This window comes from Larus michahellis, chromosome 1 (assembly GCF_964199755.1).
Source record: "Larus michahellis chromosome 1, bLarMic1.1, whole genome shotgun sequence".
NCBI lineage: Eukaryota > Metazoa > Chordata > Aves > Charadriiformes > Laridae > Larus > Larus michahellis.
In genome coordinates, this window is record NC_133896.1 from 7,844,317 (window position 1) to 7,871,802 (window position 27,486).

At 43.1% G+C, this 27,486-nt stretch overlaps 1 protein-coding gene across 9 annotated transcripts; it reads left to right on the plus strand.

The window, feature by feature from the left end:
* The first annotated feature begins 3,508 nt into the window (after positions 1 to 3,508).
* On the plus strand, positions 3,509 to 22,609 carry OPTN (optineurin). 9 transcript variants are annotated; one of them, XM_074573310.1, is made up of 14 exons: positions 3,509 to 3,839; positions 4,668 to 4,847; positions 6,671 to 6,873; positions 9,482 to 9,640; positions 11,046 to 11,122; positions 13,235 to 13,369; positions 14,505 to 14,589; positions 16,657 to 16,772; positions 17,433 to 17,582; positions 18,629 to 18,722; positions 19,395 to 19,553; positions 20,244 to 20,374; positions 21,337 to 21,416; positions 21,649 to 22,609. In XM_074573310.1, the coding sequence occupies exons 2-14, from the start codon at positions 4,682 to 4,684 to the stop codon at positions 21,768 to 21,770; spliced, it is 1,677 nt and encodes a 558-aa protein (XP_074429411.1). In that variant the 5' UTR covers positions 3,509 to 3,839; positions 4,668 to 4,681; the 3' UTR covers positions 21,771 to 22,609. The 9 variants fall into 9 exon arrangements, with proteins under 9 accessions (XP_074429411.1, XP_074429408.1, XP_074429405.1 ...); XM_074573307.1 differs by having other exon boundaries at positions 3,596 to 3,839; positions 13,238 to 13,369; XM_074573304.1 differs by having other exon boundaries at positions 3,714 to 3,839; positions 4,671 to 4,847.
* The last annotated feature ends 4,877 nt before the right edge of the window (positions 22,610 to 27,486 follow it).

Here is a 27,486-nt window from a genome sequence, read left to right on the forward strand (position 1 = left end):
GCATTTAATTGTTGGAAGAAATGAATGCATTTCATTATCTTACTTCTCTCTAGGTTATGGTGACATTCATCACACAGCACTGCTGACTGCAGAAGTTGGATGCGCTTCATAACATCCCCTCTCCCCGACTTAATCTGCTCAAAGCCTGCAAAGAATGTATCTTTATGGTGTTTTCAAATTATCTGTCAATTGGAAATTAAGCTTAATCAGCAGATCTAAAGTCACAGCAAACACTCCAGCATTTACGTTGGCAAGAAGCCCAGGTATTAATCAAGGGTAGTAGTCCTTCCACAGACCAGTAGATACCTCTGCGGACAGCACAAAGCAAAGCCTCTTTAGGAACCTGAGCTGTTCAGAGGAAGAAATCCAGACTGGTGTAGTGTATATTCATAGTGCCCTGAGAGAGAAATCAGTCTTTCAGCTACGTCTGTACAGTATCTGTGGGATCCTGGCCAAAATCAGGAGTTTCCAGCAGCTACCACAGCAACAGCCAGAAGTAAAAAGGCAACACTGAAACTAGAAAGACAGGAAGAGCAGAGCCAACATAAGAGTCAAAGGCAGCATGAGTTCCACATAATATAAGACAGACAGACAGACAGATAAAACTTAAGCCCTATGTGTATATACGTAGATATATACATAGAGACACGCTCTTTGTATCAAAGCTTTCTGAAGTTCAAGTCCCAGCTTTGTTAGATTCTCAGGGTTCAGTTCCTGGACAACTGCAAAACAGTATCCAAGCTGTTAGCCCAGGATGATGTGAAGATAATTCAGAACAACCCTCCCTCATTTCAGACTAAGCTAAACTGCATTATCTCACATTTGCTGGGGAGTAAGAGTGTACACAAAGTCTGTTTCCATGGCTCAGCTGCTGCAAGGGAACTTCTTAAGTAACTTGACTGAATCTGAGCCATCAGACCCAGAGCTGACCGATGTCTATTTTTGCAAGCAAATGTTATGCAGTGGCTTGGGGAGAGAGATGCTTTTGTAAGTCTTGCCTCAAAATATTTACCGTCTGTACAATACCGCATAGATAGACGAGCTACTCATAACTCAGCCCAGCAGCTCAGACCACTCACTGGCAGAGTTAGTGCAAAAGTTTCTTTCCTTCATGGAGTCAAGATGCTCCGCTCCTGTGTGTTACCCATCACCTGCAGAACAGACAAAACAAATTCATCACATGAGAGACTGTGGTGAAAAAAATCATCTGAATAAAATAGGTGGGCCCAAACAACTGTTTTCTCCATTGTATTCCCACAATCCTGATGTGTAACAAGAGTTTTGTGCAAACAATTTTCCTTATATAGAAGCAATTTTTCCTTTTACGTAAAAAACTTGAATTGTCTCATTTTTTTCATTTTTCACAAGGCCTCTTTGGTTATTTTTCTCCCTCCCCTATCTACAAGGACTTTCATTTTTCTTTCACTCTTAAAAAGCAAAATGTTTCACTGCAATTAGAATCAGATATATCACTTCTGATTCCCAAGCAAACCCCCTCCATTTTACAACTGCAAGCAAGGACTGTTCTTGCATTTTGATCTCTTTGAAGAACTGTGAGATACATAGATCTTATTGGCAGTGAAGCACACATCAAAATGCTAAATTGCTCCCCCAAAACTTGGATAGTTGCTGTCTAAATAAAATCTGTTCCCAAAAATGAATTCTGGGTACTAAAACCAGATCTGGGATTACTGTGGGAACAAACAGCTATCAGAAGTGTAATAAAATAGGAAACACTTCTTTAAATTGCACTGACAAGTAAAACTGTTGATCTTTGTTGCTCTTCCTTCGCTTTTGCTGCACACGCAGTTAGGTCCTGCAGTTTGCAAGAACTTAGGCCAGAGCTCAAATAAAAGAGCTGTGATGAGCTGCTAGTATTTTTGCTCCTCATTGTCACAGAAGCTACCTTTATGGGCCCTCTAACTCCCATACATTCCCATCTAATGTACCAGCTATGGATGCAGTGATAGGAGACAACGGTAATTCAGAGATCTCACTCCTGCAAGCAGAGAAGGCCTCAGCGTACCTGCAAGGAGCCGGATTCCACTTGTTAGCAGTGTAAGCAGAAAATACGTTGATTATGGGCTCAGCATGCATAAACCTGCTATCAGACCTGCTATCTTTACTACACAGGTGGTTCCAAATGTTTTCTGGTTTTATTTCTAGCGAGATTTGTAACCTGCACCCTCAGTTTGAATGCTGAAGTTCCTCAGCTGTAAAAGGATCACTCCCTGCCAGTGTCCACCATCCACCATATACCTCTCTTCTTCCCCTCGTGCTGGGGAGTCCCTGGCTGCAGCACTTGGAGGGCAGCTGGGGAGGCCATCCGCAGAAAAGCACGACTTCATTAAACAGCAGACAATTCATAGCTCCTAGGAGATATCAAAGCAGCATTTTCAAATCAAAAGAGCTTATTTTCAAGCCATGCAGTTATTTAATGAAAGATTGGTATTTTCTACATAGAAAGCTGACATTTTAGCTAAAATGACTTTTTTTCCATTGAAAACAAAGGAACAGAAATATCATAGCTGGCCCTATTACCTAAGAACAAGCCCTGTGGGGTCCTTCCAGCCCAGTATCCTGCTAAGGACAGTCACTAAGCACTGGGACTGTGCGGCGTAAACTGCACCAGCTAACTCCATTCCCAGGAATCAGGCTTGTAAAGACTTCCCGGAACAGGCACTGCATCCAGCCACGATGTTTGACAGCCATTAATGGCCTACATCCCCATATCGCTAAAACATCATTACCGCAGCCAACTGCATCCAGGGCAGTGTGGCCAGCAGGGCGAGGGAGGGGATTCTGCCCCTCTTCTCCACACTGGTGAGACCCCACCTGCAGTGCTGCTTCCAGTTCTAGGGCCCTCAGCACAGGAAGGACATGGACCTGTTGGAGCGGGTCCAGAGGAGGCCACAAAGATGCTCAGAGGGCTGGAGCACCTCCGCTGTGAGAGTTAGGGTTGTTCAGCCTGGAGAAGAGAAGGCTCCAGGGAGACCTTAGAGCCCCTTCCAGTACCTGAAGGGGCTCCATGAGAGATGGGGAGGGACTCTTGATCAGGAAGTGTAGTGATAAGATGAGGGGGAATGGTTTTAAACTGAAAGAGGGAGATTTAGTTTAGATATCAGGAAGAAAATCTTTACTCTGAGGGTGGTGGGGCACTGGCCCAGGTTGCCCAGAGAAGCTGTGGCTGCCCCATCCCTGGAGGTGTTCAAGGCCAGGCTGGATGGGGCTTTGAGCAGCCTGGTCTAGTGGGGGTGTCCCTGCCCATGGGAGGGGGGTGGAACTAGGTGATCTTTAAGGTTCCTTCCAACCCAAACCATTCTATGATTACGCCTTGAGCAAAAAGCACTCCTTTTTGTTCATCTCACACCCTCTGCCTGATCCCGGCGTTTAGCCCTCGTGCACCAAGAAGCCCTTCCCAATCGCCCCTCCTGACACAGCTCTCTGCTCCACCATATCCCCTAGTCTTCATTTCTTCTCCTGTGGAGACCCACGATTCCCCCCCGCCACGAGGAGTGGTGGGTTCCCCACACGACCTCGTTTCTCCTCGGCGAATTTTCCTTCGGTTCTCGCCCTGAGGAGCCCAGGGCCTACCACCCCGGCGGGGACCGTGGCGGGGGACGGTCTGTGAGGGAAGGTGGGACGGGAGGCCTGGCAGCGGAGGGCGGCCTGCAGCCAGCCCTGCCGCCGAGCTGGCGGTGGGCGGGCAGCGCGGAGCTCGGGAAATCCCCGCGGAGGAGGAGGAGGAGGAGGCGGGGAAGGACAGTCAGCTGAGCCGGGCCGCCGCCGCCATGGGCGCGCCGTGAGGAGGGTGAGCGGGGCGGGTGGCCGCCCCTGAGGTAAGCCCGGCGCGGGGGGACGGTGGTCGGTTTCCCTCGCCGTCGCCGTGGGTGGGCTCGCCCGATGACTCAGCGGATCCGGTGTGGGCCTGCGGGGAGGCCGGGCCGGGCCGGGGAAGGGCAAGCTGGGGAAACGCCGGTTTGCGGCTCCCGGAGGCCGCCTCCCGACCCGGCGGTGGCGGTGGGGGTGCGGCGGGACGGAGTGGCCGTGACCGGGCAGAGGCGGGTGCGGGCGCATCAGCCTTCCTTCCCCCCCACGGTAGTTCGGCGGGGTGTCGGGTGTGCGATGGAGGAGGCAAAAATAGGGACAAGAAAGCGAAAATGAAAGTTAAAAATCAGCAGAAAGAGATTCTCGGCGTGAAACGGAGCGTCAGCGCGCGCGGGGGCCGAGCGGGGCGGCGGAAGGGGGCGGCGGCCCGGGCCCTGTCAGGGCCGGGCGGGTGTGGGAGCCCGCTCTCTTCGGGGACGGGAGCTGCTGCCGAGTTCCCAAAATACTGCCAGGCCGCGACCCCCCGGGTCTGGTGAGGGAAAAGGGGAGAGCAGGTGAGACAGGGGTTCTGGGTGTTTCATCCCCAGAGGAGGGGGCTCCCGAGGAGGAGACGTCTCGTGTGTCGGTTGCTTTATTCATGGAGTCCCGTGAGGGGTTAATGGAATATGGGGACTCAGGGATACTATGGTGTAGCGGGGTCAGAGGGATTAGGAGGTGCCTGCGTCTTGTGACAAGACATGCGGCTTGCTTGTCTGAATAAAATGAAGGTACATTTATGTTTTCTTTATAAACATTCACTGGTCAAGAAATGGAGAGTTTTCTCTTTGCAAACCTTGTAGTAGATGCTTCAGAGATGTCCAGCAAGTTGAAGAGCCGTCCTGCTGAAAATGGAGAGCGTGCCAGGAGTAAAATGGAAAACGGAACAGACAGCATGGCTGCTCCTGCCCTTAGTACCTACACCCCAGAAGAGATGGTACAACAGATGAAAGAACTGATCACTGAGAACAATGAGTTAAAAGGTGAATGCGCACATGAACCGTGGAGTCTTCTGTGGGATTTTTTTGTCCTATGAGTATGAACTCAGTGCTCGTTTGCCCTTGCTGGCTAACATTTTATACTCGGGTAGCAATTGCTGTATAAATGACTCTGCAAGTGGCAAGGCCAGTTTGACAGAGCACATCAAATTGAACCAGTATGGAAGATTAGGGGGAGAACAGCCCGATTTATGGGTGACTTACTTGCTTCAGAGTTACATGTATAAGCAATATAGCATTGTATATTTTAGGAGACGAGGTGAAAAATCTTGTTCTATGATATGCTCTTTGCTTATCAACCTCTAAAAGCTTTTTTGTTTTGTATTTTAGGATAGTTGGGCAGCTCCATTACAGATAAACTACCATTATACTATAGCTGCATCAAGAGGGGTGGGTTCTGCAGCACACAGAACAACTCGGGTTAGGATGCTGTCTGAAAGGAGCTGCATCCTCTTGGGCAGAGAGAGGGGAAACAGAGCAGGTAGTCCTACCCTGTGTGTGGTAACAACTATGAACATTTAGATGTGGCAGTACCTTCTGTACTTCAAAAGGAAGCGGTGGCCATGGCAGGGTCTATCTGGGAGAAACCAAGACGTTTCCCTGAAAATGCCTGATGAGTTGAGCCTTTCAGGTGAGAGAGCTTTGCTTCTGGATCCCAGGAGTTTAGGTGTCGGATATGTATTTTTTTGAAAATTGGTAAAGCAAAAGCCCAAAGAATTTGGAATTTTCTGTGTAGAAGACAGAGGTACCTCACTGTTTATATGGCAGCAGAGCAGAGAGTCGCGTATCTTGTGTGCTGTGATTTTACACTAGTGTTTAAATTCTGCCTGAGTCATTTTTGGATCTGGTCCAAGTTCTCTGCCTTGAGTCTCATGGGTATCTAGTAGGAAAGTTGTTTCTAGAAGAGCCTCTGGTATTTTGCTAAAAGGTCCTTTATTATACAAGATAATGTTTTGGGACCATATTTACAGCTGCTGTAACTCATACCTTGCAGAATCATTCCCCAGAGCTACATTTATTTACATAACCTGAAGGATTTGTTGGCGGTTTATAGTATGACATCAGGACGTAATGGAAGTTACTGGAAAATACAATGTGCAAAAGATTTTCAAGCAACTGGCTTTGAGTTTGTCGCTTTAAAAAAAGGGAGTCTGAAATACTTTCGTTGACTATTCCTAAAAATCTTGTAAGCATTTTGCAATAGTGAGACTGATGTTGTTACATGCTGACTTTGTTACATGTGCATGGCTTCCCAGCCAGGGAGGATTGACTTTGCTGTAAGTTGTCGGGTGTATTTTTTCAATGCTTTTGATCAAATCTTAACCAAATGTTCAAGTAGAGCATTGTTGGGCGTATTTGAGACTTTCGATTTCATAGCATCCGTTTCATGCAGTAATTTACCGGTCTAGGATGTCTGTTTTCCCTACCAAATCTCAGTAGTTTCAGAATCTCAATGCAGTAGTTTCATTTGGGTTGATCATGTAAATAACACATGCAGCAAGGTACCTCTTGTGAACAATACTTCTTGCTTTTCCTTCTTTGTTTAGGAATAAGTCAAGAAGTGAGAGAGTGTGGGCATGTGACTTCAGCAGTGGATTTAATGCGATTTATTATAGCGCTAACAGACTATAATAAGTTTAGTTTTGGTTTGGTATTTAAGGTACACAAGGAGGAGGTTCACATTTCGTAGCTAATTATTGCTACCCCATTTGATACTGAAGAATCCTGAGCTCAATGTAGTGGAAATCTGCTGTTTCATTGACAGAGTATTAATGCAAATCAATGTCTTGTCTCTGGCTATCGTTTAGAAGCCATGAAGGTGCATAACCAAGCTATGAAGGACCGATACGAGGAACTTTCCATCTGGCGAGAGAAGCAGAAAGAAGAGCGAGAATTCTACGAGCTAAAGTTTAAGGAGGCTAAGCAGTGCTTGCTAGCCAAGTGCATTGAAAATGAACAGCTACAGCAACAACTTCAGAGCTTAAAGGAAAGAGAAGAAGGAGCTGAAACGGTAAATAAGGAATTGGTTGGATTGACATGATTTTAAATTGAAAGCCTGGAGTATTCATGTCCCTTCAGCCCACTGGGAGGTTTGGAGATTTGTTAACATCTCCATTTTTATCCTTATGCTTTAACAAGAGGTCTTGGCCTGACATATTTTATAAAGTGAGTCTTCTCAGAGTGTAGTAATTGTGCCACACCTGAGATAATTTACATTTTAATTAACATCTAATTAACACTAATAATTAACATTCTTGACATTAGAAATTAACATTTATTGCTAACTTTTCATTCTTTATTTTGTTTACTGTTGGGTATTTCTTGACTTTATTCTTCCTTTTGCTTGTTATATTATCTGTCTCATGATTGTTTAATTGCTTTTGTATTTGTGTTTCTAGGGAGAAGTTGACATGTAAGCAAAAAAAAAATCACCTGCCATCTATTTTTATTGTATCATTGCCCTCACATGAAAACTTTTTTGCTGAGGTCAGATCAGATCTGTACTTCTGCAGCCCCATTTGAGTCTGACTGAGCTTTCTCCCTCTGTCCCTCCGTAACACGTCATTTCTAATGTTGCAGGTGATTGCTTAATAGCCAGGCAACATTTTGCAGGTAGTACTGAAAGCACCTATGGAAAAAGCCTCTTAAAACAAAACCTGCTTTGTGTCCCACATGGTCACGTGAAGGGGTGTTTAACGAGAAGTTTCATGCAGAGCCAAACTGATGCATCTGTGTATCTCGTACCTCCAGGACCCATGTGGATTCTCTGTTACCTGATGAAGTATGAGTATGTTAGCCTTTTTCTCAACGGAGACACTAGTAGACTCTCCTTTCCTCTCCTGATGGACTATTTTATGGAACCCTGTAAGAAATTTTTCAGCATGTAAATCAAAATTGGCCAATGAGTTCAGAAGTTACAAGGGGAAAGAAAGTCACATATAAATAGTGTGATTGTGTAAGTACTACTTACACAATCTTTACTTTACAGGGTAAAAGTTGCATTTCAGGATTCTCAAGGAAACTCAGGGGAAGTAGAGGATTTATTCTGCTTCTACCTGTTTTAGAACTTCTTGTACTTTGAATACTTAAAGTAGGTTATTGACAGAGTGATCCAACCTGCTTAAGTAATCCAACATCCAGAAAAATAAAAAGTAAAAAAAAATCTTTTTTAATTATCTTATTTCAAGAGCTTCATAGAGTAAGCCCTGCTTCTTCCATGTTTCTTTGCAATTTTTTCAGCCAATGGTAATGTAATTTAAACAGCAACATTTTCATTTCTGATTATGATTTTCAGGCTGATAGTGTTGTTTAAGCCAAAATTATGTTCTCTCTTGAATGCTTTATTTCTACTTTAGTTCTTTTTTCTTTTTTTATTGTTTAGAAAGAGTGTGAAAAAATTGCCTCTAACAGAAAGACTAATCTAAAATTAGTCTAATTTGTCACACCTCTGTGTTTTACTATTAACTGAGATAAGCTATGGTCTGTTGCCACCGTTAAGTGGCATCTGTGGTTCACTCAAAGTAAATCACAGATTTATTGTGTTGCCTTCCTTAGTGATAAACCAGCACTCATGGGAGGGTTTCTCTCAAAACTATACCTCTGTTAGCACAGGTTGCTGTAAAGCTCTCTCTTCTTCACTGGATCTGGCTCTAATTGCATCCTCTTACAGCGTAAGCACAAAATCAAAGACAGCAGCAAGTCAGGTGGGTGGGGTGGTACTGAGGGATGGGAGACATTGTCAGCAAAGCAAGAGTTTGGAGATTTGGCATGAATGGTAGATTAGAATGTAATCCAGACTCCAGGAATTGTCCAGAATTTACATTGGTGGTATGTGGTGTAATAAAGGCATTTCCAGGAGGCAGAAGACTCGGATTACAAAATAAGGAAGAAACAAACTCACAGGGAAAGTTTCATAATGGGGAGATGCATTTAAAGGTGAGAAAACAATGAGGCTTCCTGGTTATGTAGAGGCTTAAGAGGGGGTTTTGAGGATCCTGGGGAAAGAGAAGAGGCAGAAGGTAAAGGAGACAGTCATGACTGGAAGGAGAGTTTAAGTTTGGGGAGAGTCTCTGAGGGACAGGGGCTTTGTGGAAGGGATACAGGACTTTGTGTGAAGGTCAGGGATACAGGGAGAGATTTATACATGGAGATGGGATACAGAGAAGTTGTATGGTGGGGAAAGGCTGAAAGTGGTGTGCGTGCAAAAGCTCTCTGCCCACTGGCCTTTTCTCCCTAGAATCTTAGGTAGATTTGGGACAAGAGGAATAAGGATATGGGGGAAAAAATACAATAATTCTGGATGATAATTCTGTAGGTTGGCTGAGACCCTACATGGTAGTGAGAGACACAGATTCAGGCGAAATTTACATCCTAATTATTATCTATACATTCAGAGAACCAGAAGCATGATGCTCATCATTTGATTAACTTGGTTTCACAGTTTAGACTTCTTGCTGTCTAGGGGACCAAAGCATAGTTTAGGGATCTGTACACTGGGTTTTTCCAGGCAAACCTAACCAGAGAAGAAGGGATGCGGGACACCATTGTTATGTTCAGGCTCTGTGCTCCTTGGCTGGTGTTTCCTTTTGGTTGGCTAATGCAGGGTTTGTTTATCCCAGGAGGGAGGTATGGCTCCTGAGAAGGAAGTGAGGCAACTGAAATCCCAGGTGCAGCGGCTCCAGGCTGAGAAGGCAGATCTGCTAGCCATCATTTCAGAACTGCAGGTCAAGCTGAACATCTCTTCAGCAGAGGATTCCTTTGTGGAGATCGGGATGAGTGTAAGTGAGGGGAATAAAAAGAACACGGTGACCTGTGGCCAGAAACTTTGGTTCCAGCTCAGTCCTCCTTTTTTTGCAAACTTAATTTTCTTCTTGTACCAGGCTAAATGATGAGGAAGACAGGTCTGAGCGTAATTATGGTGACAATGCTTACTTGTGACATTCTACAGCGAGGTATTTAGCATCCTGTCTTCCTTTAGTGGAAAGGGTGAATCTATTCCCATGTCAATGAAAAATCTTTGTGCCTCTTTGGGAGGGAACAGCAAACTGACAGCAACAGCAGTGACACAAGATGCAGGCACAGTGGATTTGGGAGGAGAGCTGCATGGTTGGACTCGATGTTCTTAAAGGTGTTTTCCAACATAAATGATTGTATAGTCTCTTAGATTACCTGACGTGGAGTGCTTGTGTGTTACAAGATGTAGTGGTAAAGGACTTGGAATTTATTTTTGTCCTTCCACTTTCATGCTCAAAGTAAATTAATTTCATAGGTAGCCTTCATTGCACTAAAAATATTCTCTGGTAAAACCAACGTGGTCCAGCAGATGACTTTGGACTAACGCAAAATGTTAAGAGTCTTACCTTGTTTGGAATTCTTGGGGGAATTCCTGTTTTATTAAGGGCAACACTTATGCATAGAAGGAGGTATTTTCTTTTGAGAATGGGGCTCACTTTCTACTGACAGATATGTAGAGATGCAGGCAAACAAAACTAATTGCAAAGCTGTAGAGTGTTCTCCAAAGACATAAAAATCTACTTTTTCTACTGGTTTTGTATCTGAAAAATTTTCAGGCAAAATTTGAAATGTGAAAATGTGGGTCTCCAATATACCCATAATAGCAGATCCCTCTCCGGAAAGTACATGTGCAACAAGAAATTAAGAGAATTTATTAAAACTTGTTTGGAGTTGTTGAAAAAACTTCAGACTGCAGGAAACCTTCAAGGATGCATTCTCCTTTTTTTTGCTACAAAGATTCTCCTTTGGGTTACAAAGATTAAGGAGTGAGTTTTGTAGCGGGAAAGACGAGTGGTTGTTTTGGGAGGCAGGAGAGTGGTTCTTAGGCTTATATTTAAAGCCACCTGCAGCAATGTTGGCTGTTGCTGTATTGTGCCCAGTCATCTTTATAGGGGAGAGTGGCCATGGAAGTTGCTGATAAAAGGAGAAGGCCCAATCTCGTTGTTGTTCCTCTTTATCAGTCCAGAAGAGATACAGGGAAAGGCACGTGAAGTATTTAAGTTAAGAATTTCCAAATGTGAAACTGGTCTGTGGGAGTTTTGTGTTTTTATTTATTTTTATTGCTGTGATAGTAGTTTTCCCTGTTTTTCTTCCTTCCTTAACTCAAGTAAATAGAACTGTGTCCTGCTTAGTCCAAATACCAAGCTAATTGTGTTTTTTCTTTCCTAGGAAGGAGAAATAAGTAGAACTGCAAAGGAACATCAAGAGCCTAGTGGTGAAATGACCAGTAACATTGCTGTCTACATGTATGTAGGTTCTTGTGTGATGTGTGTGATTCAGACTTCTGCAATGTGTTTTGTTTTCAATGTGAGGGAACATTTTTCTATGAGGAATGCACTAGAAAATCCTGTTTTTCTGTGGCCTTGCATCCCACCATTGCAGTAGCTCTACTTTTTTACCATGTCATAAAGACCCTCAGCTCTCTGGCATTTTTCTGTCTGATTTTCAGTAGCTGACAAGAGGGAGTGCATATTCTGGCCAGTTGGCCAGGCATTTATGTACCTGCTGACTTGCCACTTTTCAGGCTTTTAAGGGAGGCCAAACAGAAAAGATAAAGATAGATGCTGCAGGGACTCCCTCCCTTCTAGTCATTGGAGACCATCTAATAGAGTATCCTTCCTCTACCCAATTATAGTGATGTTGGTGAGAATCAGAGGTCTTGTAGTCTTTCCGATCTGAACCTGCCTGTTCTGTTTGTGTGTGGTTGGTATAAAGTATATCACAGTGGAGCAGACACACATGCAGTAACGTAGTCCTTATTTTTCAGGTTACTAGGCTTAAGATACCAGAATTCTGTTTAGGTTACTTCTCAAAATTTGATCTTTACATCAGCTCCAGGGCACAAGGGACTTTCTTGCCCCTAGCTGAACCTTTACTCTTCATGGACATAGACAGCTGATACTATTAAACTTTCCGTTTTGGATACTGTCCAATTTAGCAGCTAGATGGTTGTGGCTGAACTCTCTTATTTACTTTGTGGGTTTTCCTTTTGGAAGGAAAGGATATAGAAAATGCTAAGGGCATAGCAGGCCAGAAAGCTGTGCTCCAGGTACAGGTTGTCACTCCCTGCATCACGGCAAGGGCGAACAGCTTTTTATGTAATCACGTAGTCTCTCAGTATGTGGTTAAGAAGTTGGAGGGGGGAAAAAAAAGTTACAGTTATGGATGAAACTGAGAGAGTCTCTTGACCACAGACTGGGCTGCAAGCATTAAGCTTGTCATTAGCGGTGGTGTGTGAGAACTCTCTGATGACAAGAAGACATTCTCTGTGGACTTGGTTACCTTTTGATGAGTAACTGAACAGTACCTACAAGAACAGGGGGGATATGTACCTCTTGAAATATTTTCTGTGTCACCACGTGTCTTTGTCCAGCATTGAAACTTTAGACTGGTGCTGTTAACAGGTTCAGAGAAATGTGATCCGCTCAGGACGCGTTTATTTCTGTAAGAGTAGAACAGTGCACTAAAAATCCCCTGGTAAAAGTTATTTACTTAAAATATCCTGGCTGAACACTGTCTTTGGGGTATTGAATTTTGCTAACCAAAGATTTTTAGCTCTCGGAAGCACAGAGACAACTATGCTTTACTTTCTGTTCTGAACTACAACAGCAAAGTTTTAAACACATGCTGTTTTACAGCTGAGCTTCTGAAACATACAGTGTATATAACCTGCCTATTTTACCACATAGGGGATTTTGACTTTGTGTCTAGATGGACATAAAAATGGAGAGAATGGAATACAGTATTTTATCATGAGGAAATTAACTTACCTTATTTTTGGGTAGTTTTTTATTTGCTTTGGTTCACTTCTACAGTAGCATAATGCATTTTTGAAAAGAGCTATAGAATACAAGGGAGGTGGAAATATTGAAGAGACTTTCTTTCTGAAAAAGCAAGCAATTTATGGTGACCATTTTTAGTGGAACATGCCTTCTTTTCCTGGAAAGGAATGAGACAGAGATAAGAAATGTTGCATGTGTCATTGGAAAAAACTGTTATTTTGGGAACAGACAGCAGCACTTTGTAGAAAGGGCTGCAAAGTAGGTTCGAATAAATGCACTGGGTTTTGTATTGTCTTGACTGCTATTGTTTTCCTTGCTTAAGTACAAAATTGTTCCTGCAGCTTGAGGGGGACTGTCTCAGCACAGCGCAAAGCAAGGACTGCATTTGCATGGACGGGGACTTTGGCTAGTGGCTTGTGGGCAGGTCTTGGTTCTTGGGAATGAGCCCTTTGCCCAGAAAGTTGGTTTTCAGCACTGTGTGAAATGGTGGCCTCTCAGACTGGTCCCAGAATTAGGAATAAGGGAGTGCTCTAGTACAATCTAGCTGTTGTCATTTATGTCTGGTTTGGTTTGAAGCAGGAGCAAAGCTGTAGATGACTCGAAGAATTTGGAGTCTGAGGAGCTAACTGTGAGCCAGCTGCTCTGCTGCCTTAGAAATGAAACTCAGAAGAGGGAAAAACTGGAGAAGGAGCTGCAGGATCACAAAGAGAGGTATGAAGTAGGTGCACTGTAACATTTGGAGCTGTTCTCTTTCGGGCTGCTACGGTTACCAAGGCTGTGACTGATCAGAGACAAGCTGAAATATCAGTGTGACCTGGACGGGGAATTTCCCAAGCACTCAGTAGCAATAACTTATTTTTGTGGTAGTCCTTAAAGGGATAAACCACAGGTTCTCTTCCGTAGGCAAAAGAGTTTCCATGTTTTGTTATTATTTCCTGTAGGATCACAGATCAAGACAAACTACCCCTTTCCTCTTGGGTTCAAACTTTCCCCAGGTTATGTCAGGATGGTATGATGATTAGTTGAGGATGTTCTCTCCACTCACTCCTCCACAGTTACATGCTTTTGCATGAATCACCTGTGTGTGGGGCCTTAAGCAAATTACTATGTATAAAACAGGGATCACAGTCCTCTTCGTGATATTGGCAGGCTACATTTAGCAATGTGTGAGCTTGCAAAAGCTCCTTAGAAATGTCTAAAATAAGTTTAATTCCAAACTTATCTAAGAGAGAGTTTTTTCACTGAGACCTGCGTCTCATCTCGGTTATATTGGTATAAATTGGTGTGACTGTTCAGGCATGGAAAATTGCTTAAGCAGTAGCTGTTCGAAATCCCCACTTCACCGATACAGATTAGGACTTCCTGGACATTATTTGTTATGAGAGGGTTGGTGTCACGGTAATTGTTTCTACGTGGTCTTCCTAGAAGAGGTAATGAGCCATAGCCAAATGATTCTTAGAAACCTCAGCCTCTGAAAATACCAAAAAAAAATAGAGGCAATATTAATTACTGGATTCAGTTAACAGACTGACCCATTTCCAAAGGATTAGCAGTTTTGGACTGTACCAAAGATCAATCGCTGTGGAATTAATGTCACTGTCCTTCCCCACACTTGCAGACTTATACACCCGTCTTAATTAAATATACATGCTGGGTGTCCTGTGTTCTTCAGGAACCCCCATGACTGTGCAGGCTCTCCTGCATGTCTGTGCTTTCAGTTCTGCCTCTCATGTGAGGCTATGATGTTAGAAAGAGAGTACATCACTTGCATGAAATCCTTGAGTAGTCACAATCCCACTCTAAATATAGGCCAAATCCATCATTATTGTCTCCTCCTGTTTTCCAGGCTGTCAAAGCTGGAGAAGGAAAACAGCAACTGTCTGGAGAGTGGGACACAAACTGAACAGGAAGAAGAGGAAGGTTCAGAGGCTGTAAGTACCTGTCCTCCTGAGCTGAAATTTAACAACATGCAGCTTACTTGTTGAGGCCAACAACCTGAGGGCCTAGATTTCCACTCACACTCAGGGAGCAAGGGGCAAATACCCTGCACAGGGTATGGAAGTGAATTTTGAACTCTCCAGTCCATGTTAGAGGTAGTGCCAAATTACACTAGCCACCAAAAAGGGATGAGATTGGTGGCCAAGAATTAGGGAAGCATGGCATAACTGCAAGTGTATCTCATTGCTCCGTCCACGTCCACTCAAGAGAGAGATGTAGTCATTTCTAGCTCCAGAAAGTCTGGGTGAGTTTCCTTACTGCTGGCTAGGTCAGCTTTTGGATCAGAGTCCAATGACAGCATACTGTAAAACAGATTTTAAATGTGGAGCACATATGGCACCTGGTTTGGGTTTTTTCATGGTTTTGATGAGATGTATTACAATGGTGGGACATAACTATCTTGGATTGAGACACAGTCCCGGGCAAATTCAGTCCTGTTGTTTTCAGTTGAGGGTTTGAATGGATGCTGGGGTTGGGATTCAACTTCAGATACAGACACCTAAATTTATGGGTGTGTCTATGTGAGGTAAGCATGTAAGCTCCTGTAGCAGTGGAGATCCATTCAGGTTCAGTGCAGCTGCATAATAGAGGCAACTAAGCATGTCTGTCTATGAGGTAGCGTGAGTTATCTGAGGTGCTGCATGGGGCTAACAAGTCTGCTGTGGGATCTACAGGAGACCTGTACCCCTCTGAAGGCCAGGACAAGTATTTTAGGTCAGGGCTGGCTTAATTAAACAAGACTTGTCTGTGGTCAGGCCAAGAGATGTCCTTTCTAAGGAAAGCAGATGTTGTCTCAGTTAATTCTTTCCAGTATTTTATCTCAACTTTGCCTGAGTTACAGCTTGAGCCAGATGCTTCTCATCTAAGTACTGATATTGAGGTAAGCATAGGGAGATCATTGTGATGGCACTTGTTATTTCCATTTATACGCTGTCGGGTTTCTTTAGAGGGCTCTTGTCAGAGGAGCTCATGTTACCTCCTCCTGTTGTACAATGCAGATCTTTAATGAAACAATGTGAGGGTGCACTGTGGACCATTTGAGGGCTCTGCATTTGAAGACATCCTGGGAGAGAAGGAATGCTGCTTTGTCTCTGTTTGGAGAGTGAGGAGTGGCTGGGGGAGAAGAGGAAGAGGATAGAGCACATCCTCTGCCAAACCACAACTGGACGCTAATCTCAGCCAGGTCTCCTGATTGTCTCAGGACAATTGTCATCTTAAAGCACCACCACTGCAGTTACTGCTCTGCCTTCCCTGGGAGACTGCTTGCAAGCTTCCCAGAAGCAGAGATCTAGGAGGTTGTGATTTAGGTGTTGCTCCTTTCCTGGGCAGGCTAAGAAATGGGTGTTGGGGAGAGACAGTCTGTACGGTGTGGTGGGATTTTTTGAGTCGGGTTAGCCTTTTCTTTCAGTGAGGCTGCCAGATTTGCTTTCCAGAAGCATGGATAGATTGTGTTCCAACTAGGTAAAACATCTTGAATTATGATGGAACAAGAAGACCAGGGAACAAGAATTCCCAGTGCAGTTTTATTAGAAGTCAGACTTTTGCCAGTGGAAGCCTACCTAGGGATGGATCATTTGTTTATTTATGTTTCTTTGACAGACTGTAACTGCTGCTTAGGGGAATGGTGGTAATCACTAAGGCTGCCTGCTTTGCTCATGAGTGTTTAAAATTGTGAACTCTGAGGAAGAAAATGCAGATCTGCGTGAGGTGTCTTCTAGCCAATGCTGGGAAGTCAGAAATAGTGTTGTCTTTGAGTCGCCTGGATTCTATGAAAGTGTTAAGTCAAAATGGGGTTCTGCCATATTTAGGAATAATTGGTAATTGTGAAGCCTTGTGGAACGAGGCCTTATTACTGAGTATAGAGTGTAACGGTGCATACTGAATTACACTGTTTTATCTAGAGAGAGAATGATACTTCCTGGTTAGATCTGTTAGTTAGCCTGTGACTTTCCGATCTTGAATTGTCCACATGTCATTTTCCTTTTGTTTTTTCCTAAAAGGTTGGCAGTGAAGTAGAAACCCTGAATTTGCAAGTTTGTGCTCTGTTTAAAGAGCTTCAGGAAGCCCATGAGAAGTTAAAAGAAGCAGAATTGATTCAGAAGAAGCTTCAAGAAAAGTAAGTTTCGGAAGAATAAAAGTTCTGCTGTGACATCCAGTATATATTCGTGTAGCAACTCCCACCTTGGGAAACTCACCAGGTCTACAAATACCAACTTAAATATCTGTTTCAGGGAAATGCTGTAAAAGATTGGTCCTTCTTTTTAAGTGGAGATGAAAGTACAAAAATACAGTCATTGTCAGAAAATCTGAGCTGCCAACCTAGTTCTACAAATAGAACCCCAGTGCCTTGAATTTTAAGATTTGGGTTTTAACCCTTTCGGATGTAAAGGCAAATCTTTCCTGTTTGCTGCTTCACATAATCAATCCCTGTTCTCGTCTTAGGGGAAGAAGCCAAGGGACTGCGTTCTGACCCTTTTCACATGAACTGTCTGTACTTTGAAGACCAACTGTATAGGTTATAAAAGTGGTTACAAGACCCTCACTTAGTTTTGTGTCAAATTCCAGTTCTTTGAGATTCATAATAGTAAGAAAGTGTTGGTTTCAGTAGCTTTGCTTTCTGATGGTTGTGTATAGGTTCACTTTTGTTTTTCCTTGCTCTCATCAAAATAAGCTAAAGTGAACCACACAAAGATTATTTTTGTATTATGCATAGGGTGCCAAATCCATCAGGAAAAGGTGAACAGGAGAGAGCAACCTTTTTTCTTTGTTCTGTCAGATGCCAAGTACTGGAAAGAAAAAGCTTGGCGGCTGCGTCAGAATTGGAGGAGAAGCAGCAGCTAATATACACCATCAAGAAGCTGGAACTTCAGGTGGAGAGCATGCAGGCAGAGGTCAAGCTGGAACAAGCCAAGACACATGAAGAAAAGTGAGTATGACTTGGTTTTATATTCCAGAAAGGTATTGTCTGTGAGGAAGGGAAGTCCAAGGGAACCTGGTCAAAGAGGAATTTAATCTGAAATACGAGTTTTGTGTTCTGCACCCTTTGAAATCATGTTATGTTTGTAGAGTCTGAACTAGACACCTGCGTTCACCTCTATGTCTATGTCACTTTGAATCTGGAGTCTCCACATTAGGCCCAAACTGTACCCTTTCTTCTAGTGAACACCTCACTCACTTAGGAAAATCTGAGCTGTAAGCTCTGACTTTTATCTTCCTTTTGTCACAAAGTCAACGATAGAATAGGATCAGGTATAATAAACAAGCACAGGAAACAGAAAAGTGACAACAGCTGTCCCACTGACTAGCAGGGGTAAATGTGTCCACAGCTTGGAGAGTAGGCACAAGGCAGATGGTGACAAAGATGGGAAAGTGACATTAATGAAGAGTTCTACAGTCGCTACAATACATTTGTCACTAGGAGAGGTAAGTATGCAGTGAAGCTGAAGTAGAGAGACTCACTGTTTGCTCTGGCTCCTTGCGGCCTTCCATGTGCAGCCCAGGTAAGGAGTGTGAAAATGTCCATCCAAACTGTACAGAGAGGCTGAACCGCCTGAAGGACCTGTCTTCAGTTGCTTCAGAAGCTGCTCATTATCTTGAAGTCTGTGCCTGGTTCTTCTCCTGGTGAATTCTCTTTCACTTGAAGTCTCAAGACTTGGATGTCTTCTTAAGAGAGGTGTTAAATTTTGAACAGAATTTGTGAGCTTGATATAAAAATATTGGGTGATGGATTCTTCAATCTGAAATGCAGACAATCAGTAAAGATATTTGTTTGGACTCAGTCCATGGATGGAGCAGCACACAACTCACTGGAAGAGAGAAGTTGAGAAATGGAGCATGATTTTTTCTCATTGGAAGTGCAGATTCATTTGCAAGGAGCTGGTAGTGGCTTCTTTCTAAATTCTAACAGATTATTTAGATTTCAAAGAATTTCTAAGTGTTTCAAACTTTCATCTCTTTTTTTGCCATAAACAGGGCAAGATGTAGTAGCCTGCAGGATGTGTATAGCAAGCTCCTTTCTGAACTCACTGAGGCAACGAAAACAATCGATGAAATGAAACTCAAAGAGGTAAATTTTAAACAAGAAGAATTCATAGTTAATTAGGGGGGAGTGGGAAGGGATGGGAGAATGTATTTAGAAACAAATTTGGGCAGGAAACAATTGTGATCCCTTCCACATAATATAGCATGCAACATAGCAGCGTTGCTCTGGTAAACGTAGATCCTGTGCTGTCAATTATAGAAAACATTATCCACACATCAGTACTTCCATAATGTTTTTTAGGTGTGGTCTAGTCTGCAGTGCAGTGTGGAGTCCAGTCCTTAGAGATCAGTGATATGCAAAGGCATATCGGTGTTCCTGCAGCATAATTTGTAAATATGGGAAGGCAGACCTCTAAACATTTTCGTAATCTTAAATAAAGTGCCTGCCACAGTGAGGGCCTGCTCATAACTGAGGCTCCACGGAAGTGCCAGATTCTTCTGTATGATTTTGGAAAGTGGGAGAACATCCTTTGTAGAGTCCACTGGGGAGTTCTCTTTTAACTTGATACAGTGTATTTGAAAGCTCAAAAACTAATCTTTAAATTAAAATATCAATCACCACTGCTGTCTTAGTCCAAGTTCCTTTGATGACCAAAATTGGAAGCTTTTCCAAGGGCAGGAGGAGTAAGAAGCAAATTTTCACTTCAAGCAGGGTCATATTCTGAGTTCCTCTTGTAACGATAGTTCTTTCTTTCAGCTGGACAGAGTGGATAAAGTTGTGGTGGAACAACTGAATGCAAAGGTGGAGTTGGCAGAACAAGCCCTCGCTGCAAAGCAGCTCCAGATAGATGAAATGAAGCAGATTATTGCTAAGCAAGAGGAGGACCTGGAAACCATGACTGTGCTCCGTGCTCAGGTATCAGTTCTTCTTACAAAATTGGCTAGTTCCCCCACCCAATATTCAGAAACCAGAAGGAGGTGTTTAATAGCTCACTCTGGAATACTGAATACATTTCCTCAATTCCAAAGCATAATTCTCTTACACGGCCTGCCTTGCAGATCCCTGCAGGGCCTTTACCACCATATCCTATGGTTCTGTAGGACGAACTGTGTATGCTGGAGTCTGGCACAACAAACAAAAGCTGGGAATAGATGTGTTTGTGTGTTTGAAACCACTGTCTGAAGAATCACTGCATATGTTTTAGGGATGACTTTACTCAAACCAGTGTGCGTAAACAGTGACTAAAAAGGGTATGCCTCCCATCTACGGCACAGAACTGGCATCTTGGCCTGGTTCCACTGTCTGTGACACAGATTTGTCTGTGTCATGGGTCAAGTGACTTGTCTATGCCTCGTTTCTGCTCCTATACAGCAGAGGGCAATAGCACTGTCCCAGATAAGATACTTTAAGTATCTTACACAGAATCTAGAAACTACTGAGTCTTCTTCACCCTGTAAGTAGTGCAGATCTTCACTTTGCAGTGTATAGGTGCTGTAGGAGTGTTTTGAGTAGATGCAGGCTATGATAGAGACTTGCTATTTTGATATATGACTATGGCTCAGTCCAAGTTACAAATTCTCAGCATGATTTCATTTCTTTCATCAGATGGAGGTCTATTGTTCTGACTTCCATGCTGAGCGGGCAGCAAGAGAGAAGATCCATGAGGAGAAGGAGCAGTTGGCTGTCCAGCTGGCATATCTGCTAAAAGAGCAGCAAAACCTTGAAGATCTTGGCCGGTGAGAACAGACTTTGGTTGAGCTGCCTTTGGACTGTTTTGTTACCCTGTGTGCTGGAGTTGACCAACATTGTCTTGCTAGCACCTCAGTAGAAAGGCAAACAGCTCTGTAGACATTTATTTATTGGCTAATTTGAATTTTAAAAGAGGAAAAAAAAATTAGTTGGCTGACTTCTCATTTTAATTTTGCAGTAGAATCTCTGTAAGGCGTCTTAGTTCTTACTTGGGTGCCTTAACAGGCTTTCACTTTGGATGATTCATACTTGATAAATTTTCCCTGCTGATTCATTTGAGTTTCTTTGGGTTCTGGCCTCAATTTTAGTGGTGAATCTGCAGCTAAGTTTGCTGCATGTGTGCCAGGGATATCTGCTGCTTCTCCAGGTGGTAGTGGTAAGTGATTACGCATAGTTTCAAGTACTGTGATACTGTGGAATTGCATCATTTTAACACTCCTAGCTGTAAAAAAGAAAAAAGAAACGTTAACCATGTGTCCTCCACTCATCTCGTGGAAGCCATGAGTACAAGAAGAGTGCCCAGAATTAGAATCAAGTTACGTGTCACGTTAACTGTGCACCGAACCCTCTTTCTGGTATAACTTGCTTTTCTGCTTTAATCAAATTTGCAGTTTGCCCTGAATAGCTGAAAGCCCTTGGAGTTTTCCAGAGGAGTGTGCCCCAGATCCCTAGGTGTGTAGCTGCCGAAATCCTGCTGGTGTCAGTTTTGTGACCCCGATTTCAGCAGGACTCTGGCACAATCTCACAAAGCAGCAGCGTTTCTAGGTCCTGTTTCTGAGCAGCAGTTGTGAACTAAATGCATGACCAGTTGACATGATTTACTTACAAATCCTTTGATTTATTTTGAAACCTTGTACATTTTCTGGAGACAAAGGGGAGATAACCTTTTGTTCAGTCTTTTTTTGGAGCCCTTGACTTATTTTTTTTTTTTTCTTTTTTTTATTCTCAGAAACTCTTTGGCGGAGATGCAGAATCGCCACGGAGCCAGGGCACCAGATCAGGAACGCTCACCTCGCCTTGTCCAAAGAGGTACTGTAAGCTCATGGGGCCAGGCCCTGCTGTGTGCTGTTTAAAACAGCTTTGCTTGGCTGCAAGCAGCTCCCCGGCTCCCCTGTGGTTATTCTGGCAACTGGGTAGCTGCAGAGAGTATGATTCTCTGGCCATTAGGACCAAGCCACCAATTTTCTTTCAACTGCTCCACAAAAAGAGTAGAAAAAACCAAATAAAATAACAGGTAATCAGTTATCTTCTCTGCTTGCAGGAACTGGTGGTCAAGACTGGCGAGAGCAGCAGAATATCTCAATGTATTCATGTCCCAAATGTGAAGAAATTCTACCTGATTTGGACACACTGCAGATTCACGTTATGGACTGCATTAATTGAGTGATGCCCTCCAATTCTTCATCTTCTGGAATTTCACTTTTTTTTTTTTTTCTTCTTCCTGCTCGAGTAATGCTCAACTTCCACATCCAGTGAAGGAGGTTTTCAGGGTTTTTCTCGTTAATTCAATGGGAAAAGGGTAAAACTCCTACCCTGCCATGTACTCACTAATCTTATTTTAATCTGCTTTAGGAAAGTAATTTTTATAGGTTAAGCAACATGGATGCGTTAAAGAACTCCCAGTGTGTCTGCTGCTATAAAATCTTTAAGGAACATTCCCCTGATGTGCTCTTATGGCTAGCCTGCAAAACAGGGCTCAATCACTGAAGTCAGAACGGAGATGAGATACATGCTGATCAATTAAAGTACTGTGAGCCTGTAAATACTTCATCTCTCCTATACTATAGATCAGGAAACTAACGCATTAAAAAAGCTGTTTGAGAGCTTTCAACAAAATGCAGTAGTGCTGTATTCGTCGAGCATTTGAAATGAACCCTGCTCTTTCTCCAGATGGCAGTTTTATTGCTGCCCTTGTGACCATACTAATCTGATGTTAAATTTTTGATGGCTTATGTAACTTCTTGCTTTAGCCAGATGTGGGTAAGGTTTAAAATAGATCATTGAGGTCTGATATATGTAGCTCCTGGTGTACCCAAGTCACTTGGTTTTATAGAACTGTTGATTTTTAAGGTGTTGTGTTGATTCTTCTTTATTATAATGAATTGATTTGAACCTGTACAGTATTGTGCTAGAAAGCGCTGAGATGGATGTAACCTAATTTAAAGAGAAGAGTATAATGGATTTTCACATCTCAAAATAAATCTATTGTAAGTATAAAATTATCTATGCCTGTGGATATTTTGGAGGCTGAAAGAGGATTGCAAATACCTGTGGCTGAAAAGCTCTTGTAGAAAGAACTGTAGTGTATTAGTCCTGTTCTTGCCTTCCCTGGTGTTTTCATCTCAAAAAAAAAACAGTTCTTAACGTGCCGTTTCATAAAAGAGGAAAATACACAACTCTTAACAAAATATGAACCAGCTTGAATGGCAGGAAACAACTCAAGCAAATTGCTGGGATCTATGCACATGAGGAGTTGAATGTCTTTTGCAAATAACTAACATTTGCACTGTTGGAAACTGGCAGGGAAGGGAATAAGAGATGCATGAAAACCTCTGAGCAGCCAAATGGTGTCTCCTTATGGCATCATCTTCCTGCTGAAGAAAAGAAAGTGTTGGTCACTTTGGCACCACGCAGTTGGAAGGAAGCCTTCATGCGGTTTTGGACCGATCTGCCAACCTTGGTGTAGGGAAAGATTTTTTATTTTTCATTTTCACTGTTCAAGCCATAATCTCTGGAAGCAAATATGCCAGGACTTGCTACGACCCAGTAGTTAAATCTGTGCCATCTTGTTCTGTGGTAGGTCTGTTTGGCTCACCGAAAGGCACCAGCAAGGTCCGTTGGTGGCCAGTCCACTTCTTTCTGATTGCCAGAACTGGGAGCTGTGTGCAGAAGGAACAGAGTGGGATGATCACTATACCTGAATATGGAAGTTAAACATTTTATTTTTAATACCGCTTTATTACTTCTTGGCTTACCCTTCCACTTCAAAGTTCACATTATAACAAGCCTGAATGTTTCCTGATTTGTCATTACAGTGCACTGCTGTCAGAGGCATTGGGTTGCCAGAGTTGGGAAGCCTGAATCCTTCATATATAGGCAGCATGATCTGTAGAAATACGTGGATCTCTGGAAGATAAAATGCAAAAGAAACTGCATTCATAACTAAAGCACCTCCACTGCAGTAGGTTTACGTAACGGGCAAAACTGGAACAAAATGCAATTGTAATTAGTTTTTGTGTGTACAGTTGTAATGGCTTTAACAAAAGACAGGGTGCTCTGATCCCAAAACCTTACTCTTACCGTGGGGTGTGCTTATCTGAGGGACTCATCAGTTAAAAAGCTGTTCAGAATAAAGGCAAGCAAGCAGGAATTTGTATTTCTGGATTTTAGGCAATTGCATATTCCTAATGCAGAAAGAAATGAGCAGAAAGGAAAAGGTGAGGGAAATGTCTTTTGTGGAGATGGTCACCTAAACTCCCCCTGAAGGACTGTGTGGATCATAAACTTCCCACAGAACTAGTGTGAGTGAAAGTGATTGACTTTATGTATCCAACTTCATTAGGAAAGTGCCCTGTCAGAAACTGCTACTATTGTGCAGCCTGATCAAAATGCTAGCTTTTCAGCATTAGTCTAATAAAAGAGGAAAAAAGTCTATTTAATAAAAAGGACGTGAATTCTACTCAGAACATAGCAAATCAGGGTAAAAGATCATTGTAACATTAATTATTCACCAGGCAGGTTTCAAGTAGTCCAAAGCGGGAATTTCTGAACATAAAACTGACAGCTATGATGACAGTACTTACTGTGCCCCATTGCAGGAGTTATGGGGAAATAACATTAGATTTAGTAAATCAGATGAGGGACAAAGGAGGTGGGACAGAGTAAGGTGAGTTCAGGACTTAACAGATCTCCATCAATGCCATCTTTTCCTCATTTGAAAAGTACAGCTACTTCCATACCTGTTATGCAGATAATCACATAATACAATTCAGACAGAATATATATTGAGAGGTCTTAAATGTCAGGACAAATTATGGTATGACTACAGTTAGCAATGGTTTTAGCCCTAAAATCTGGGGTTTCTCAGTTTCCACGTATGCCGGAAATGGAGAAAGCAATTGTCACTGTTGCGCTACAAAAGGACAGTCTGTTCCTCACAAGGGGAGGTCAGACCCGGTGCTCAGACACGTCTCCTCACACATCTGACACCCCCACGGGAGCGTTGCATGTGTGATGGAGTCATGTGCTCACGCTCCGTGGCTTAAGAGCTGTGTCATCTGCCTGTAAGAAATAGGAGATTGTTCCATGACCAACAGCAACTGGTCCACGGCCTTCACTGCTGACTTTTTTCATGGAGTGGTTTGCACTGGATTGCAATTTTAAAGAGATATTAGCTAAAAGAAGCATCCGTTTTTGTCATTGCTTGTCTTCTCTCCACTGTGCTCATGGGGTCTTTCAGTAGATGCTAGGTCAGTGCTTTGACTGGTGAGGAGAAAGGGCATAGTCATGCACCTGGAAGAGGGGTTCTTGTGCGGGGATGGCTGTTCTACCATAACAGGGTACGTGGAAAGCTCCACCGGGCCTCCAGCTTCAGACAAGGTCATGGAGACCATTCTCCAAGGAAAAAAGTCAAGCTGTGGTACAAAGACCGTGGCTGTCCATCAGTGATGGCTAATGGAGAGCAGCTTTTCAGGTATGGAGGCAGGAATGCTTTTCTTCCAAATGAAGAAAAAGATCAGGTGACGCGTGGCTGATCAACACACTTCTGAACATTAAAAGGATGGTACAACCTGTGACAGAGACGCTTGTGCAGATGTGTGAAATTTATACGTATATAGCTTGTCATCTTGTGATGTTGAGCTAAGGAGAGTGGAACAACTCTGCAGGAGAAAGCCTTAAGGATGCTGGATACCACAACTGAATGGGCAGAGTTCTAGCAGGCAGCATGTATTTGCACACGACAAATTCTCCTGCTAGCCTACTCCCATAAACAAGTGCTTCTCCAAATTGTCCTGTGGATGAAAATCCAAATCACAGAGAAGAAAACACGTTGAACAGATTAATAGTGAAATTTAGAAATAAAAAGTTTGGTGACTCAATATTTTACTCAATATTTTGCTTCAAACCTGAAACAGAAACTATTCTAGAGCTGATTAATTCAAACCAAAGGCCTCCATAGTGTAAGATTTATGCTTCACTCTCAGCAGATGAATATTCTTAAAATGTACACAAGAAAAATACCTGCAGATGTTTCTTGGGTCACAAAAAAATCTTCCTTCAGCGTGTTTTTCGTGTCGTGCCATGAGTGAATTGTCAGCTACCAATCTCAGGAGAAACAGTTCTTTTTTTGCCCTTGTAATTAGAGTGATGAGTTGTTTTTATTTTGCTGGTTGTCACTGTTGTTCTAATTATCTCTCGTAGACTCTGGATTATTGTTTTCTCTTAGCTGTATCTCATGTTCTCAGGCAGCTTCATCCATAATTTCAGGTAATACAAGAGCTGACTGAAATCTGTTGTGAAGAGGTATGCAGCAGCTTGGTTGCAACCTTCTTCATCAATTACAAGTACTCCCAGCACATGCAATCTCTTGCTGCCTTTTAATTGGTTCCTTGCGACAGTAGGATTTATGGGCTTTTTCCCCTGAATCCAATTTTATTAGGGGAGCTTTGTGATAGTTATGGATTCTGCCATGATCAAAATCTGATGGAAACGCTACTAGGCCAAAATCAAACTAATAGAATGATAATAGAGCTGATTTCATCTGAGGAGCATTAACCTTAATGAAAACACAGAAAATCAATGTGAAAGGCCAAAGGAGGAATTACTTACGCATCCGCTGAGTCAAAATTAATCATTTTAAGAGGCCTCTGAAAGAGAGGGGATCTTAGCACAGGAATACTAACAGGAAGACATGGGCATTAGCTGAAGTAGGCCTTCATAGAAAGGTAAGATAGTAGGCCTAATAGTGCAAATTAGGAGGGACAAGGGACTGCAAAGAATAAAACTACAATACTCTGAAACGTGTTCGTGCAACAGGGAGGATTATTTTTCTGTTGTCATCATTAACCCTGTTAATGGTGACATTAACTCTCCAGAGGGCAGACGAGTTATCATGACAGGTGGCCGCTGCCAACACGTGCTCATTAGCACAGGTTTAGGAGTACATCCCGTTTTCTCTTAGATGAAAAATAAGATTAAATGTATTTGTGTTTTAAAGTGACTAGATGCTATGTGTCCATCAATTATTACTTGTCCACATATCTCTGTTTTTAACAAAGGACATTCCTGGTGTAGCAAACGGGTCCTGTGATCAGTACCCTGATTCAACATGAACAGGGGACAGAAGCGTTTCATTCCGCTTCAGATTTAAAATCCAGATGGGAAGGGGCCAGCACAGCCCTGTGGGGTGGCTTAAGATTCGTTAGCAGGAAGGTATCTGTGGATCTGCAGACCTCAAGTCACAGGAGGGGGCAAGCCATCACTACTCCAGTTAGATGGAGAGTGGGGGCATGTGGTGACGCTCTGTGATTAGCTGGGGTCACGCCGGCAATCAGCAGCCAGAGGGAGGAAAAACACGAAAAACCACAGATTCGCACCCATGCCAAGATGGGACACGAGGGGTTTCCCCTCTTCCATTGTGGGTCAGCAGCAGCGTGGAGGAGCCCCCTCGGGCCCTCAGCGCCCACCCGCTCCTCCCCAGCGCCTGTCGTTGTTCATTGCTCTGGCTCCCCTCAAACACCTTTGCACGAGCATCGTGCAGGCAGATGCACCCAGACCAAGTTAGGCCAGCATGCCTGGGCTAAGCAGGTGGTTTGGGGGAGAAAACCTGATAACAAGAGAGTCTAACATGGCACACGCTGAACAGCTTGGTTGGCAACTATTCAGCAGAGCATTTCAACTCACAGTGGAGCATTTCTCTGTGAGTTTTTTCCTGCCGTCGGCTCGAACAACTTCTTGATTCCTTCAGCTATCACAGAAATTCTGTCCTTAATTTATCATTTCTAACCAGGTGCTGGTAACACTGGCCTTTAAATACCAGAGACTTCCTCTCTTTCATTGTGTATCATCTTGCAGGGTGGATTTAGTGCAAAAGCCTTGG